We start from the raw sequence: 19223 nt of genomic DNA, 5'->3' as shown, positions 1-19223 counted from the left end.
CCGAGGAGTGAGCACTGATTGGCTAAAATGCAAGTATGCCAAATGAACTGAAATGAGGGGGCAGTCTGTAGAGGCTTAGATACAGGGTAATTACAGAGGTATAACTTGTATTATTTTAACAGTGTTTGTTATGCAAAACTGGGGAATGGGAAATAATGGGATTGTCTATCTTTTTAAACAACAAACATTCTGGTGTTGGCTGTCCCTTTAACAACTTTAAATACCTTATACAGGACCGGTGAGCAAAACTCCTCCCATTTAACTCCTTCTTTCCTATTACTCATTATTGGTTAAGAAGAGCTCCCTCTACTGGAGTATAATCTCATTTAAAAAAAAATAAAAAAACACAAATATAGAACACAAATATATAGAACACACATATACACATGGCCCTCGGTTTACAACGGTTCAATTTGCACCGTTTCAGAATAACAACCTTTTTTTCAGTCATGTGACTGCTATTGAAAAGCATTGAGAAGCAGTGCATTGATTAAAATAGCCAGTAGGTGGAGCTGTCCGCTTGTGTTGCAGCAAAGATATGCAAGCCAAGCAAGCTGAAATTAAGCAGTTTAACTAGACCTGAGCTATCGAGCAGCTTGCATAGGAACAAGATCTTACTGTCTATAAATCAGTCCAGATTGGAATGCATAGAAAGAACTGTTTGCAGAAAAATGCAAGTAAAGTCTGTGTTGTGTGATTATTTTATTAGGTTTATAATGCTGTTCAGCAAATGTTTTTGTTCATTTAACTTAGTTTAATTATATATTCTGTGTTGTGTGATAATTTTATTAGATTTATAATGCTGTTTAACATGTAACGTCTTCATTTCAAAGCTTTAAAAATAATGCATTAGGTGTTACTTATACCAATTTTGAGAGGGGCCTGGAACCTAACTCCCTCACTTCCCATTGACTTACATTATAAACTGGGTTTCAATTTACAACGGTTTCGATTTACAACCATTCCTTCTGGAACCTAACCCCGGCATAAACTGAGGGCTACCTGTATATACAGAATGAAGGCAGCTTGAAAAAATCCATTACAAAAACAAGCATAAAGTGAAAGTTAATTTTGAACATTTGAAACACAGCATCTCATTATCCCAATGTATATAAACATAATCGCCATATTTGTTTTAATAAAAAATGTTAATATATTGTTTGTTTTTTTTACTAACTTTTTATTGAGCCATTTGCGTCCAGACTCCTCCCATCTCATTCTTCCTGCTTTCTCAGTCTTTACGTATAGAGCGGTCCCACCCGCGTTCACAACGATCCAGACCATTTGCGCATGCGCGATTTAAGAATGCGACCCGCAATGCGCATGTGATTGACTAATCTGCTCGGCTCCAATGCGCAGGCGTCTTCCTCAGCGCGAATCGTTCACGAGCATTGTGAAATCGGATATGCTTGTTACAAGGAACGCATGGGCCGACGCATGCGCAGATGGGCCAATGTTAAAATGACGTTGTGTCACGGCCGCCTAACGGCCAGGCTTTCAATTGGAAGAAAGAATTACGTAATAAGGAAGTAGGAATATGCAAGAAAAACGGGTTGATATTGCCGAATGCGATCTGAAGATTTTAAAAGAGGTAAAACTTCGTTTTGGACAATTTGTAAGCAATTTGATGAATGAAAGTCATAATTAATTTGAATCTTAATTTTAATTCTGTTGAACCAACATTTAAACTTTACCTTCACTTTAAATCAAAATCTCTATTCATACCCTTTGGACTTAAGGTGTCCAATGTATAGATCCAAAAAAAATATTTTCTTTTTAATAACAGTTCCCTATTCCTACCTCTCCTGGGTATAGGGACCCAGTCTATGATTTGGAATCTTAACTGTGAAATTGAGTGACCTGCCTCTAAAATGTGACAGGCGACAGGGACTTCTTTATCTCCCCTTCCAATGCTTGACTTGTATTGCACCATCCTGGCTCTTGCCCTTTGTGTCTTTTTACCAATATAAATGTTGGCACACGGGCACTTAATCAGGTACACAACAAATGTAGTATTGCAGGTGAAATAACCACTAATGAAAAACCTTTACCTGTTATAGGATGATAAAGCTTTATCATCCTATAACAGGTAAAAGGTTTTTTTTATTAGTGGTTATTTCACCTGCAATGCTACATGTGTTGTGTTAAGGGTATGTGACCCGAAACGTAGTCTGCTTTTCTTTTGTACCCACTCCTGCTTAAAGAAATAAATAAAGAGAGAATTTCTGCAAAACTAAGGTGGTGCTGCCTATTGTTGGACTTCACACTGTTGTTATAGGTGAGCAGTGACCTGTTGGCGTGCACACCTTGCTACTCTAGTGCTGGATTATAATTGTTATGTCACATGATACAGGAGGCCAGCAAATGGAAGAAATTTTTTTTCCATTATGCACTTGTTAATTATGCAATTTTGCTGTATTTAGTGGTGTTTTATGCATAACTAAGAAGAGCACAATATATGTATAACATTGTTACAGAACACTGTAAAAACACAGCTTCCATACATTGCTCAAGACACGTGCACGCTCATAAGCCTATCTCAGTATACCCTCATGGAAAGGAGATACGTTTCAACAAAGCATACAAAGAGAAAAAGGTAAATTTGATAACAAAAGTTAAAAAAAATGTTTTTTTTATAATTTAATGCTCTGAATTTCAGAAAGTTGAATTCTGAAATCCATTTTCAATTTAAAAGAATGCTAAAGTCAAACTTAAAGGTATATGAAACCCAAATTTGTTCTTTAATGATTTAGATAGAGAATACAATTTTAAACAACTTTCTAATTTACTTCTATTATCTCATTTGTTTAATTCTCTTGATATAATTTGTTGAATGAGCAGCAATGCACTACTGGTTTCTAACTGAACACATGGGGGAGCCAATGACAATCGGTATATATATGCAGCCACCAATCAGCAGCTAGAACCTAGGTTCTTTGCTGCTCCTGAACTTGCCAATATAAACTTTTCAGCAAAGGTTAACAAGAGAAGGAAGCAAATAAAATAATAGAAGAAAACTGGAAAGTTGTTTAAAATTGTATTCTCTATCTGAATTAAGAAAGAAACATTTGGGGTTTTATGTCCCTTTAAATGTTCATGATTCAGATAGAGCATGCTATTGTAAACAACTTTCCAATTCACTTCCATTTAAAATTGTGCACATTCTTTTTATATGCACATTTTCTGAGGCACCGCCTACTAATGAGCATGTACAAGAAGTTACAGTGTATAAGCATTTTGTGATTGGTCGATGGCTGTCATATGATGGGAAGGGAAGGAAAATGGAACTCACTTTGAAATTTGCCAAAAAAAAAAACAAACTACTACTCATTTGTTGATTATGCAATTCTACTGTATTTAATAGTCCTTTAAGTGTATGCTTACATGTGTGTACAACTTTATTTTACAGCATTAACAAACAAAATGTCAGCATTGTAGTTTTGCCTACAAAACCTCAGATACTAAAGCATAATTTAATTGCTATCTAAAAGATAAAACTCTATAATTAAGGGACAAATATTAATAACAGTAATGCCAAACTAATATCTTACTAACCAGCTGTCACTGATCAGTTCAAAGATTTTACCTGCTGAAAACTAATATTAATTACTTACCAGCCTCATTTCCATCACTGAGCACAGGTTTGCTTTCTAGTTCTGTTCCAGCATCTGCAGTAAAACAGCCAGCTTCATCCACCAAACAATCCTTAAAGATAAACATATATTTGATACAATCAGTTTTCACTGATCTGTGATTCAAAATGTTAGGATTATATTTTCATGAATCACTTTTGAGTTGAAATCGCATTATAAGCATTCATGTCCATAAAAGCATGTAAATACGCATTGTATGGAATACTACCAACACTGTCCAATATCTTCATATTCTAAGCAAAAAGTCTAAAGCAGTGCTTTCCAAACTGTGTGTCGGGACGCACTAGTGTGTCGGCAGCAGTATGTAGGTGTGTCCCTGCTTCAGCACAATTTTTTTTAAATTTAATTTAAAAAAAAATTTTTTTTTTGGTTTCTGACTTTCCGCCTGCCTGCTATGCATATTACATGGTTGACACATGATTGATACCTAGTGGGTCACAGATCATCTTAACCAATTGGCTCAGCTCAGTGGGAACTGAAACTATTCCCATTGGCGGCTTTAGCGGTACAGTGGCTCCTGACTGCTCGTGTAGTCTCCTTAATTGGCTTGTGACTGCATGTGTAGTCAGTGAGTGTGACAGCAGTGTGTTTGCAGCGCGGGCAGTAGTCAGTAGGGCTCACGGAGCTCTGAGGGTGGCAGCTTAAACGCTGAGCTGAAGTCAGAGGGTTTTTTTGCAGCTAGCTCCCAGTAGTGCATTGCTGCTCCTGCTCTTGATATATGGATAGGAAGTGGAAGCTTAAAAATGCTTGAAGATGAAATGTGAGTGTCTTTATATAATATTCCACCAAATATTCAGAAATTGTGTTCATCCCATCAACCTCATAAATCCCATTAAAATAGTAAGTAGCTATTGGTGTTATTAAACTTTTTTTTAATTCTTGCACATACATACTGTTACTTGTAAATACATATTATTATTATATAATTTATGTATGTGTCCGTAGCTCTTAAAGCAAGTTAGTTTAACCTCCTGTTTGCTAGTACAACTGAATTAATTGCCGTGTCGCGAAATGATGTATGTCTAAAAAGTGTGTCACCAACATAAAAAGTTTGGAAAGCTCTGGTCTAAAGGGACAGCCTACACAAAAATTGTTATTGTTTAAAAAGATAGATAACGCCTTTACTACCCATTCCCCAGCTCTGCACAACCAACATGGTAAGATTAATATACTTTATAACATTTAAACCTCTAAATGTCTGGCCGTTTCTAAGCCACTATAGACAGTCTCTTAATCACATGCTTTTGTATTAGCTTTTCACAACAGGAGACTGCTAGTTCATGTGGACCATACAGATAACGTGCTCACGCCTGGGAAGTTATTTAGGAGTTAGCACAACACAGTACTGAATGCAAGTCAATAGATAATAAATAAAAACACTGAATCTCTGAGCAAGCAAAGCAATATACAAAAGTATGTGATGTACAGCAATACACATTAAAGGCTATCACTGATAGACATCTGATAATACATGAATACTGAAAAAATGTTTCTATTCAATGACTTATCACTTTTGCAAAATGTGTATTGTGCTATTATGATGGAACATCTGTGTAATCATCTGAATCCTAATTTTCATTATTATTGTGTTTTAATATCCTTAAACAAACTGAATGTTTTCTATCTTAAAATTCTCACAATGTCCACATTTCCAAAAACATAAAAACACAAACTAGTTATTTTTATGCAATCTGTCCACTCCCATTACCCTCTAGAGCAGTGATTTTTAACCTTTTTTTTGCCGTGGCACTTTTTTACATTAAAAAATCCTGTGGCACACCACCATCCCAAAATTTTAAAAAAAATCACACATTGTAGCCTAATACAGCATATATATATATATATACACATACACACAAACACACACATACTGTATGTATTGTGCTGTTATGCCATGCCTCCTACAAACTACCCCTGCACTGGGAGTAAAAAACAAGCAAAGTTTAAAAAATATGTCACACTGTTGTCAGTCTGCCGTGGCACACCTGAGGATCTCTCACGACACACTAGTGTGCCACGGCACACTGGTTGAAAAACACTGCTCTAGAGTGCAAAGGTCAAGATCTGGTCATCATCCACTCTATGCTCAGAGTGTGAATGACAACCATGTGTTGTTCACTTGGGGCTTCCTCTTCTGAGTTGGATCCTTGAGACCCCCTCGCTTGCAGTCTCCTTGTCCATTGCTGGCTGCAGTGTGAATTCCCCCATGTGCAGCAGCAAGGACTTCCTTGTTACTAAAACTGCAGCTGGGAGAGGTGGCTTTGAAAGGGCTCATCTCAGACTGCTTAAGCGACACAAGACCCCTCATTTGAAAGAGCAACAGGGGAGGATAACCTGTCAATTCAAATGCAAGGTCTCAAGAGCCGGTAAAATGCAGGCAATTGCCTTACATAATGTTTTGGATTATGTACTAAGAGCTACTATCTCCCCATGTTTGTACCAGATGGACAAGTGACCCATTTGTTTGGGGAAAGTTGTCTTTTAAATTACACCCCATTAAATATACACATACATTATTATACTTACTTTTCTAGACAGGGCATTGTGTCTGTTTTAGACATGCACTTATGATGAACAATAATGTTTGTTAATATATTTATTATTGTCTTCCCTTGACTTGTGCACTATTATTCCTCAGATCCCTTTTGTTAAACAATTTCCCTAATGTCTATTTAGCATATGTTAAATTAGAAAAACAAATATGTATCTGCCGTTACTTACAACAGACAACTTGTGATGAGAGGCCACACTGTAATCCTCTATGCCGTGTGCAGGCGCAGTGTGCACCAAGCCTGTGCCCTTTGCCATGGTAACATGATTTGCTGGTAGGAGAGGAGATGAGCGCTCAGGTATTGTTGGGTGCCCACAGACACCATTCTCCAAATCTCCTCCTGCACAGAGAAGATTGAAAATGTAAACAGACTAATCAATTTACAAATATATTATTTCTGCTCAAGTTATTTAAAGGGACAGTATACTAAGAAATAGTTTTTCCCTTAATGTGTTTCCAATTACTTTTTTTACCAGCTGCAGAGTATAAAATGAATGAGATTTGCTTTTTAAGGCTTATTTGTGTATATGAATTAGCTGATTTTGTGTTTTGAAGCCACAACCTAATAAAATGGGCTGAGCTTGTAGGTATAATCAGATCTCATTACTTTATCACATTGTGCACATATACCTGCTTCTTTATATTATATCTGTCCATAAACCAATCACCAATACTTGGAGAGAACAATGGAAAATTAACATTTTATTACCTTATCTCTTCTATAACCCACTGGGGGTGTAATTTCTTCTACTGACTGTGTTAACACAGCTTGGCCTTGAGGCCAAACACTTTCAGGATAAGTGGGGATACCACAGGCTAAAATAAACTATTTCAAATGCCAATATAAGGGTAATGGAAATACTTGTAAACAATTTAATACACTCCAGCAGGTAAAGTGGATCATTGAGAACAAATTAAAGGGGAGAACATTTTTGAGTAAACTGTCTCTTTAAGCCTCTTAGGACAGTTATAAAGCACTAAAATGACACGCAGGGCAAGTGTAGTTCTACACATACAGACATACATCCTCCTTCACCTCCCTGCTTACTTTAGATTTTATTTATTTGGAGAAAAGAAGGCTAAAATAAAACATTTAGTTATTTTGGACAGATGAAGAAAGAAGGTTTGCTCCGTCAAAGAAAGGTTTGACCCCTCTCAAAGGTTTCTACTGCAAGGGTCCAGCCACACCGTGGACATTGTCAATCCCAACCAGAGACCTTGGAAATGGTCCCAAAATAGAGGTATCCCCATATACTTGATGGGATTATACAATGAGGTTGCCTTAGTGGATTTAAAGGGACAGTTAACACCTTGCAATTTCAAGACATTTCTGTTGTGTTGCTATAGAATAACTTTTCAGCCAAGTATGAATGTTTTTCCTTTTTACTGCAATGGTTTTTTAATAGCCAACATCCACCCACCATTTACCTTATTTGGAGGAGCCAATCTGGGCTTTAGTCCATAGACAAGAAGGCTAGTGATGATCATAAAGTTAGTATAAAATGCATTGGTTTGCCGTTGTTATCTGATAAAGACAATTAGGGAGATATGTAGCAGTCAGCCATGAGAAGTCAGCAGGGTGCAGTTCAAGTTTCATGGAATTACAAATTGCTCTATTTTCAGAGGTCAATCAAATGAAAAGGGGATAAAAATCAAAATGTATGCTTACCTGATAAATTATTTTCTTTCCTGGCATGGAGAGTCCACAAAAAACCTTGTCTAGAAAAGACTAGACAAACAAAATCCATGCATCTTCAGAGAAACTAGATATGGATATAGAAGAAGACAACATCTTCACCAGCTCTGCAAACCGAAATCTTCCAGGCCAAGCTGGAGCAATTATAATCACCTAAACCTGCTCGATACAGACTATTCCCCGAGGAAAAAGTGCAAACATAGGAACCGGAAAAACAAAACGAAATCCCATTGAACCACTTGAGCGTCAACCAGAACTGCTTGTGGATCCCCTGATCTGGATCCGTATCTGGGAAGCTTAGAGTTTAGACGAGATGCCATCAGGTCAAACTCTGGAACCCAACTAAAAGATATGATTCCCACTCCCCTGGAGAAAAATCTACCTGGTCAGGTACTCTGCTTCCCAAGTGTCCACACCTGGTAAAAGAATATTAGGAAATAGACAGAAGAGAAATTCCACCTATTAAAAGCTATATGGCAAGGAATTTGAATGGAAAGGGCTATAATGTATATATACATGGAGTATGTATGTAAATATACACATATAAAAACACATGTATATGGACATGTCCATGCCCAGAATTGATCCTGAGACCTTCAGTCATGGAGTCTTCTGCCTTCCTTCTTGAACCATTGGGGGGGCTCTTCAAAGCGAAACTCCTCATTCATCACTAAGGAACTCCTCGTTCCTCCCTGCGGGAAGAGATAAACCACCAAAGAGACGTTTCCGCTTGGAATCTGATAAATCGGACTGATTCAGATGAGCCACGCTATCAGAGCATTGAGATTGAATCCAATTATAAATAATTTATAAGGAGGAGGGACTCCATCCAAGATCAGGATCCCAATTAAAGGACCAGAAAGAGCTCCCCAGCCGAAAGGCTGACATCCAAAGACACACTCTCCCAAAATGGTCTCAAAAGACAAGAGACATATGGTCCTAATGGAGCCATCAGGATAGAAATCGTCTCTGTTGAGGACTATCCACTGAGAGGAGTCTGAAAGGACTCTGATCCAAAGTCTAAGAATACCATATAGATCTCAGATGAGGAGCAAAAAGGAATAAAGTCCAAGGAGCTACCATGAGACCTGGCTATTGTTAAAGAAAAGATGGCACCAGAACCAAGATATCGTTCAGACATGGCGCCACCGCAATCCTAGAGACCTGGCCACTGCTTAAACGTTTCCTCTGATTAGTAGCACAATAGAACCTGTGCACTAAAAGAGCCGTAGAACGGAAGAAAACACTCAGGGAACTATGGCCAGACCGAAAGGAAGGTCTCATCAGAAGCGCATGCCAGACTAGAGAGCATGAGTTTACTTGGGTTCAAACAAACAAACTCTGAATCAGGAACGGTGGAGCTAATCACTAAGCCACATCTCCCTTGCAGACTACGGATAGAAGAATGGAACCTTAGAAATTTATTGAGGCATTTCAGATCTAAAATTTTCCCCTTCTTGAATCAATCACATATATGATTAAACCACCAAGACTACTTGCAGAAACCATTTTTGGAAGAAAAATGCAAGTTACAGAGTAAAAAAGAAGACGAAATAGGACAAGATGCAACAGTCTCAGGCATAATACCTTCTCAAATAAGAAATATCATGGAATCCTATCTAAATAAGATAAGAAGAAATAATGCGAACACACATTCAAGATGGAAGTAGCTGTAGCAGGATTCAAATTGCTAACCATCCACTTGCTAGGCAGTTTCAGAATGCTACAGTCCAAATAGATTCCTAAGATTATTAAGGAAACATTTGACCCAGGACCATACAAGATGTCACGGGCATAGGATAAAATCTCCTCAACAAGAGAGAGATTAAATAATCTCTTAGAGCCCTAATGTCACTAAAAAATATATATACATTTTTTAAAAATATATATTGATAAATAACAGCAGACAAAATATGATGATACAAACAACTCATACATGACCGCAATAGGAAAATATAGTGTCCATTAAACAACATAGGTTAACTAAAAATAAACCTGAGTGTCGTAAGCGCACGTAAGAGGTTTATATGAGACATATGGGACAATGATTGTCACAGACATTAGTAAATATCACCTGAATATGAGAAAGAACATAATATTGTATTCCTATAAATAAAACATAGAAATAAATATATTAGTGTCCTAAAAACACTAAGAAATTGAGAATGATACATGAAACAATACATACAATTTTGGGTATGTAGGCGATACCTTACTCGTGCACCCCTGAGATATTAGGTTACATCTATTCTGATTGTATAGAAGTAGTGCTGTTACTTTTTGTTTATTATGAAACAATACATGTCACAGACATAAGAAAAAAATCACTTAGGTACCAAGTAATTGAGCAAATAAAACCCCCCAGAAGGGGAGGCAATAGGGAGCTTATTTTAAAACAAAGGGAGACCTACTGGATCTTCCAACTTGACACATAAGAGCCATAAGGCATGAACAGAGAAATTAACTGGTCAGTTTTCTACTGATCTGGGTCTATCTGCAGGTTTTTTTTATAATGAATGCAGCTGTTGTTACTGCACTAAACTGATAGTGTTATGTTAGTTATGCTGTGTTGCATTGCTTGTTACAATTAATATGGGATATCATATGATAAAACGTTTGTATTGATAATGTAACAAAGGAAAATTATTGTTTGATAATCCTGTTCTGGTTGTTTTAAAATTTAGGGTGCTTTTAATTTTCATCCACTATATGGTGGAGTGTGTTTGCAAATGTATTATACCTAGTTAAGGTCTACACAGGTGTTTAAGTTAATGACAGGTGTATAAGCTATTTAAGTAACGTTGTGACCTGTTTGGCGTCCATTCATTGTAACCTAATAAAGAAGATTTTTTGCATTATTGGAGACCACTTTTTCTTCATTTTCTCATAAGAAAAAATCACCTTAATAAGAGAGAGATAATATAAGCCCCTACACATAAAATAGGACAACATGCATGCCACAGACATTATGCAAAATCATCTCAATATGAGAGAGATTTATATACGGAGGCACTGTACAAAATAGGATAACATAGAAAAGCATTGTTATGTAATAGTATATGTTATGGTATAATAATAAAACATCTATTAAGCCCATATACAGGGAGTGCAGAATTATTAGGCAAATGAGTATTTTGACCACATCATCCTCTTTATGCATGTTGTCTTACTCCAAGCTGTATAGGCTCGAGAGCCTAATACCAATTAAGCATATTAGGTGATGTGCATCTCTGTAATGAGAAGGGGTGTGGTCTAATGACATCAACACCCTATATCAGGTGTGCATAATTATTAGGCAACTTCCTTTCCTTTGGCAAAATGGGTCAAAAGAAGGACTTGACAGGCTCAGAAAAGTAAAAAATAGTGAGATATCTTGCAGAGGGATGCAGCACTCTTAAAATTGCAAAGCTTCTGAAGCGTGATCATCGAACAATCAAGCGTTTCATTCAAAATAGTCAACAGGGTCGCAAGAAGCGTGTGGAAAAACCAAGGCACAAAATAACTGCCCATGAACTGAGAAAAGTCAAGCGTGCAGCTGCCAAGATGCCACTTGCCACCAGTTTGGCCATATTTAAGAGCTGCAACATCACTGGAGTGCCCAAAAGCACAAGGTGTGCAATACTCAGAGACATGGTCAAGGTAAGAAAGGCTGAAAGACGACCACCACTGAACAAGACACACAAGCTGAAACGTCAAGACTGGGCCAAGAAATATCTCAAGACTGATTTTTCTAAGGTTTTATGGACTGATGAAATGAGAGTGAGTCTTGATGGGCCAGATGGATGGGCCCGTGGCTGGATTGGTAAAGGGCAGAGAGCTCCAGTCCGACTCAGACGCCAGCAAGGTGGAGGTGGAGTACTGGTTTGGGCTGGTATCATCAAAGATGAGCTTGTGGGGCCTTTTCGGGTTGAGGATGGAGTCAAGCTCAACTCCCAGTCCTACTGCCAGTTTCTGGAAGACACCTTCTTCAAGCAGTGGTACTGGAAGAAGTCTGCATCCTTCAAGAAAAACATGATTTTCATGCAGGACAATACAGTGTGGCTGGCAAGAAAGGGTATAAAAGAAGAAAATCTAATGACATGGCCTCCTTGTTCACCTGATCTGAACCCCATTGAGAACCTGTGGTCCATCATCAAATGTGAGATTTACAAGGAGGGAAAACAGTACACCTCTCTGAACAGTGTCTGGGAGGCTGTGGTTGCTGCTGCACGCAATGTTGATGGTGAACAGATCAAAACACTGACAGAATCCATGGATGGCAGGCTTTTGAGTGTCCTTGCAAAGAAAGGTGGCTATATTGGTCACTGATTTGTTTTTGTTTTGTTTTTGAATGTCAGAAATGTATATTTGTGAATGTTGAGATGTTATATTGGTTTCACTGGAAAAAATAAATAATTGAAATGGGTATATATTTGTTTTTTGTTAAGTTGCCTAATAATTATGCACAGTAATAGTCACCTGCACACACAAATATCCCCCTAAAATAGCTAAAACTAAAAACAAACGAAAAACTACTTCCAAAACTATTCAGCTTTGATATTAATGAGTTTTTTGGGTTCATTGAGAACATGGTTGTTGTTCAATAATAAAATGAATCCTCAAAAATACAACTTGCCTAATAATTCTGCACTCCCTGTATATATATATATAATATGGCAGTGTCTTAGGGTCACTTAGATAACTAAGTATTTTGCATGAAACAAAAATAAATATGCAAATACAGGTTGAAACTCCTCAGTGAGAGAGATTGTGATTTCACTCATATACATGAAATTATATAATAAAATTGAACAGCCACCAGATAGTGGCAAAAACCAGGGAAACAGTAAAAAAATATTCTTAATTTGATACCATCCCCAGGATTAACCTCTAAACAACCAGAGGGCTGTAGATAACTTATTTATTCCAGTAAAAGACAAATATCTGCAGTAGTTAAACTACCATAAACAGCCAGTAGATGGCAGCAAATACTAAGAAATCCCTGATAAAACAGTTTCTGTACAGTACAAAAAAACAAAGTTTAAAAACACCTAAAAGTGCATCCATATAACATTTGAATGGCTACTAGGCTAAAATATAACTTTATAGCGATCCTCAGACCCGGACCCGGTAGAGGGAAAGAGAACCTCGCACCATAGAGCCCTTGGTGCATATCAATGAAGCGCACCAAACTTACAGATCGCGGCTGGAAATACCGACCGCATAACAAATAAAATGGTGGCACCTTTTACATCCCATGAAGGCACTGAGGAGAAAAGTTAGCAACAATTCCTGTATATTTACCGGAGAACCTCCCTCTCTAAACTCGTGTCCTAAGTAAGGAGACTTACTCTATTGGCGCGCAATGCAATCGCCATGTTACCGGCTGCCACCATTAAAAGAAAATACAACCTTGCAGAATGGTAGTAATTGAGGGAGGAAGGGCAGATGGCGCCAAACCCATACATCAGCGCTGCCACCATTACATTTTTTTAAAAGTAAACAGTACCATATAAGAGCTAGAAAGCTCCAATGAAGTATTAAAATGAGAGTTATTATAATTATTATTATCAAGTATTTGTAGAGCGCCAACAGATACCGCAGCGCTATAAATATAGGCGGTATACAAGATAACATTTATAGGGGTTCAAATGGGTACAGGGCCCTGCCGAGAGTTGGACTGTTGTAGTTGGCTCTTATGCGGGTGATCTACAAACAGCTGGGCTCCTAGGCTTACATGCTAAAGGGGTTCAAGGGGATAGCAATGGAGTTAGGAAAGGTTAGTGTAGGTTGTATGCATCCCTGAATAGTACAGTCTTTAGGGAGCGCTTGAAGCTTTCAAAACTAGGGGAGAGTCTTTTGGAGCGAGGCAGAGAGTTCAACAAGATGGGAGCCATTCTGGAGAAGTCTTGTAAACGGGAATGTGAGGAGGTAACAAGAGAGGAGGAGAGTAGAAGGTCGTGAGCAAAGTGAAGGCGGCTGGATGGAGAGTATCTGGAGACAAGGTCCGAGATTTAGGGGGGAGCAGTGTAGTTAAAAGCTTTGTATGTCAGAGTGAGAATTTTGTGTTTAAGCCTGGAGGCAAGAGGAAGCCAGTGAAGAGATTGGCAGAGAGGTGCAGCAGATGAAGAGCTACGTGTAAGGAAGATGAGCCTGGCAGAGGCATTCATTATGGATTGTAAAGGAGCTAGGCGGCAGCTAGGGAGACCAGAGAGGATGGAGTTGCAGTAGTCGAGGCGGGAAAGGATGAGAGAGAGTGGATTAAAATCTTAGTTGTGTCTTGTGCAAGGAAATGTCTAATTTTAGAGATGCTTTTAAGGTGGAAGCGGCAGGCTTTAGCCAAGGACTGAATGTGAGGAGTGAAAGAAAGATCTGAGTCAAGTGTGACCCCAAGACATCGAACATGTGGGGAAGGGGCAATGATGGAGTTATCGACAGTTATAGAGAAGTTGGGGGTGGAAATATTTGAAGAAGGGGGGAAAATAAGGAGCTCAGTTTTGGAGAGATTTAGCTTAAGGTAGTGAGAGGACATCCAAGATGAGATATGAGAAAGACAGTTAGTGACATGGGTTTGCAAGGAAGAAGATTGGTCTGGTCAGTGCAGAGAGGTAGATTTGGGTGTCATCGGCCTACAAATGGTATTGAAACCCGTGGGACTTTATTAAGGAACCTAATAATGACGTGTAGATTGAGAAGAGAAGGGGACCGAGGACAAAGGCTTGCAGTACCCCAACAGAAAGTGGTAACGGGACAGAGGATGCCCAAGAGAAGGCTACACTAAAGGTACGGTTAGACAGATAAGAAGAGAACCACAAGAAAACTGTGTTGCAAATGCTGAAGGATTGGAGGGTTTGGAGCAAAAGAGGGTGGTCAACAGTATCAAAGGCTGCGGACATATCAAGAAAGATAAGCAGAAAGAAGTGGCCTTTGGATTTTGCCGTAAGTAGGTCGTTGGTAACCTTAACAATTGCTGTCTCTGTGGAGTGGTGGGGGTGAAATCCAGATTGCAGTGGGTCAAGGAGGGAGTCTAGTGTAAGGAAATGGGATAGACGTATATATACTAGCTTTTCGAGAAGCTTTGAGGCAAGAGGGAGTAGGGAAATAGGGTGGTAGTTGGATGGGGAGGTTGGATCGAGAGAAGGTTTTTTGAGCATAGGTGTGACCAGTGCATGTTTAAGAGATGAGGGAAATATACCAGTGCTGAGGGAGAGGTTGAAGATGTGTGTGAGTACAGGGGTAAGGGTAGAAGAGAGGGAGGGTAGTAGCTGTGAGAAGATGGGGTCGAGGGGACAGGTAGTGAGGTGAGAGGATAGTATAAGGGCATAAACTTTATCGTCTGTAACAAGGGCAAAAGAAATTTATGGCTATGTGGGTTTTGGATAATTGTGAGGTTTTGAGGGGGTTTGAGACCAGTAGCATGTTGAGAGCTGATTTCATTTCTGTTATTGAAGTAGCTGGCAAAATCTTGAGCTGAGAGAGAAGTTGTAGTAGGAGATGGGGGTGGGCGGAGAAGAGTATTGAACGTGGAGAACAGACGTTTTGGGTTTGAAGAAAGAGTAGAGATAAGAGTGGAGAAGTAATGTTGCTTATATAGATTAAGGGCAGAATAGTAAGAGTTCAAGATGAACTTATAGTGAAGAAAGTCAGCTAAACTCCGAGATTTACTTCAGTGTTGCTCAGCAGTACGGGACCATCTGCGTAGGTACCGTGTCAGAGGAGTATGCCAGTGCTGAGGATGAGTGATTGATTTCCGAGCTATGGTAGGTGGGGCCATATTGTCAAGGACCAATGTAAAGGTGGAGTTATAGTGGCAGATTCATCAGGGCAGGAAAGGAGGGGCTAGAAAAGAGTAGAGGTTCGAGAGCGCTAGCAAGCTGTTTCTGATCTAATGACTTGATGCTTCTGTGAAGTTTGGTGTGAGGGATAGAAGGAGGGAGAGTTGTAGGGAGGGATGTGATGTTACAAGTTAGGAGATAATGGTCAGAAAGAGGAAAAACATAATTTATGTAAGAACTTACCTGATAAATTCATTTCTTTCATATTAACAAGAGTCCATGAGCTAGTGACGTATGGGATATACATTCCTACCAGGAGGGGCAAAGTTTCCCAAACCTTAAAATGCCTATAAATACATCCCTCACCACACCCACAAATCAGTTTAACAAATAGCCAAGAAGTGGGGTGATAAGAAAAAAAGTGCGAAGCATATAAAATAAGGAATTGGAATAATTGTGCTTTATACAAAAAAATCATAACCACCACAAAAAAGGGTGGGCCTCATGGACTCTTGTTAATATGAAAGAAATGAATTTATCAGGTAAGTTCTTACATAAATTATGTTTTCTTTCATGTAATTAGCAAGAGTCCATGAGCTAGTGACGTATGGGATAATGACTACCCAAGATGTGGATCTTTCCACACAAGAGTCACTAGAGAGGGAGGGATAAAATAAAGACAGCCAATTCCTGCTGAAAATAATCCACACCCAAAATAAAGTTTAACGAAAAACATAAGCAGAAGATTCAAACTGAAATCGCTGCCTGAAGAACTTTTCTACCAAAAACTGCTTCAGAAGAAGAAAATACATCAAAATGGTAGAATTTAATAAAAGTATGCAAAGAGGACCAAGTTGCTGCTTTGCAGATCTGGTCAACCGAAGCTTCATTCCTAAACGCCCAGGAAGTAGATACTGACCTAGTAGAATGAGCTGTAATTCTCTGAGGCGGAATTTTACCCGACTCAACATAGGCAAGATGAATTAAAGATTTCAACCAAGATGCCAAAGAAATGGCAGAAGCTTTCTGGCCTTTCCTAGAACCGGAAAAGATAACAAATAGACTAGAAGTCTTACGGAAAGATTTCGTAGCTTCAACATAATATTTCAAAGCTCTAACAACATCCAAAGAATGCAACGATTTCTCCTTAGAATTCTTAGGATTAGGACATAATGAAGGAACCACAATTTCTCTACTAATGTTGTTGGAATTCACAACCTTAGGTAAAAATTCAAAAGAAGTTCGCAACACCGCCTTATCCTGATGAAAAATCAGAAAAGGAGACTCACAAGAAAGAGCAGATAATTCAGAAACTCTTCTAGCAGAAGAGATGGCCAAAAGGAACAAAACTTTCCAAGAAAGTAATTTAATGTCCAATGAATGCATAGGTTCAAACGGAGGAGCTTGAAGAGCTCCCAGAACCAAATTCAAACTCCAAGGAGGAGAAATTGACTTAATGACAGGTTTTATACGAACCAAAGCTTGTACAAAACAATGAATATCAGGAAGAATAGCAATCTTTCTGTGAAAAAGAACAGAAAGAGCGGAGATTTGTCCTTTCAAAGAACTTGCGGACAAACCCTTATCTAAACCATCCTGAAGAAACTGTAAAATTCTCGGTATTCTAAAAGAATGCCAAGAAAAATGATGAGAAAGACACCAAGAAATATAAGTCTTCCAGACTCTATAATATATCTCTCGAGATACAGATTTACGAGCCTGTAACATAGTATTAATCACGGAGTCAGAGAAACCTCTTTGACCAAGAATCAAGCGTTCAATCTCCATACCTTTAAATTTAAGGATTTCAGATCCGGATGGAAAAAAGGACCTTGCGACAGAAGGTCTGGTCTTAACGGAAGAGTCCATGGTTGGCAAGATGCCATCCGGACAAGATCCGCATACCAAAACCTGTGAGGCCATGCCGGAGCTATTAGCAGAACAAACGAGCATTCCCTCAGAATCTTGGAGATTACTCTTGGAAGAAGAACTAGAGGCGGAAAGATATAGGCAGGATGATACTTCCAAGGAAGTGATAATGCATCCACTGCCTCCGCCTGAGGATCCCGGGATCTGGACAGATACCTGGGAAGTTTCTTGTTTAGATGAGAGGCCATCAGATCTATCTCTGGGAGCCCCCACATTTGAACAATCTGAAGAAATACCTCTGGGTGAAGAGACCATTCGCCCGGATGCAACGTTTGGCGACTGAGATAATCCGCTTCCCAATTGTCTACACCTGGGATATGAACCGCAGAGATTAGACAGGAGCTGGATTCCGCCCAAACCAAAATTCGAGACAAAAGCGACGCCCATATTTTTTAGCGCCAAATAAGACGCCCACATTATTTGGCGCCTAAATGCTTTTGGCGCCAAAAATGACGCCACATCCGGAACGCCGACATTTTTGGCACCAAATAACGTCAAAAAATGACGCAACTTCCGGCGACACGTATGACGCCGGAAACGGAAAAGAATTTTTGCGCCAAAAAAGTCCGCGCCAAGAATGACGCAATAAAATGAAGCATTTTCAGCCCCCGCGAGCCTAACAGCCCACAGGGAAAAAAGTCAAATTTTTGAGGTAAGAAAAATATGATAATTCAATGCATAATCCCAAATATGAAACTGACTGTCTGAAAATAAGGAAAGTTGAACATTCTGAGTCAAGGCAAATAAATGTTTGAATACATATATTTAGAACTTTAAAAATAAAGTGCCCAACCATAGCTTAGAGTGTCACAGAAAATAAGACTTACTTACCCCAGGACACTCATCTACATGTTTGTAGAAAGCCAAACCAGTACTGAAACGAGAATCAGTAGAGGTAATGGTAAATATAAGAGTATATCGTCGATCTGAAAAGGGAGGTAAGAGATGAATCTCTACGACCGATAACAGAGAACCTTATGAAATAGACCCCGTAGAAGGAGATCACTGCATTCAATAGGCAATACTCTCTTCACATCCCTCTGACATTCACTGCACGCTGAGAGGAAAACCGGGCTCCAACTTGCTGCGGAGAGCATATCAACGTAGAATCTAGCACAAACTTACTTCACCACCTCCCTTGGAGGCAAAGTTTGTAAAACTGATTTGTGGGTGTGGTGAGGGGTGTATTTATAGGCATTTTAAGGTTTGGGAAACTTTGCCCCTCCTGGTAGGAATGTATATCCCATACGTCACTAGCTCATGGACTCTTGTTAATTACATGAAAGAAAAGGGAGTTTGTGAAGTTTGAGATAGTGCATCGATAGCTGAAAATCAGATCAAAGGAGTGACCCATCTGTGTGAGTGGGAGAGTCAGTCCATTGAGACAGGCCGAAAGAGGAAGTGAGTTGCAGAAGTTGTTTTGCAGAGGAGTCAGTGAGGTTGTCAACAGGGAGGTTGAAGTCGCCAAGAATGAGGGCAGGGGTATCTGAGAAAGGAAATAAGGTAGCCAGGCAGCAAAGTGATCTAGAAATAAAGTTGATGAGCCAGGGAGGGGGTTTATGACTGCAAAGCGTCTAGAGAGGGGAGAAAATAAGCAAATTGTGTGCGTTTCGAATGAAGAAAATGTAAGGGAAGAGAAG

The 19223-nt window shown here is 39.1% G+C and overlaps 1 protein-coding gene across 1 annotated transcript in view; it reads right to left on the bottom strand.

The window, feature by feature from the left end:
- The window catches only part of IARS2 (isoleucyl-tRNA synthetase 2, mitochondrial), a 388062-nt gene that overhangs the window by 332892 nt on the left and 35947 nt on the right, over positions 1-19223 (bottom strand). The window contains 2 exon segments of the mRNA XM_053712513.1: positions 3615-3705; positions 6375-6544. Coding sequence (XP_053568488.1) covers positions 3615-3705; positions 6375-6544 — 261 coding nt within the window.

The sequence above is a fragment of the Bombina bombina genome, chromosome 4 (genome assembly GCF_027579735.1).
Source record: "Bombina bombina isolate aBomBom1 chromosome 4, aBomBom1.pri, whole genome shotgun sequence".
Taxonomy (NCBI): domain Eukaryota; kingdom Metazoa; phylum Chordata; class Amphibia; order Anura; family Bombinatoridae; genus Bombina; species Bombina bombina.
This window is presented reverse-complemented; position numbering and strand designations above follow the sequence as displayed.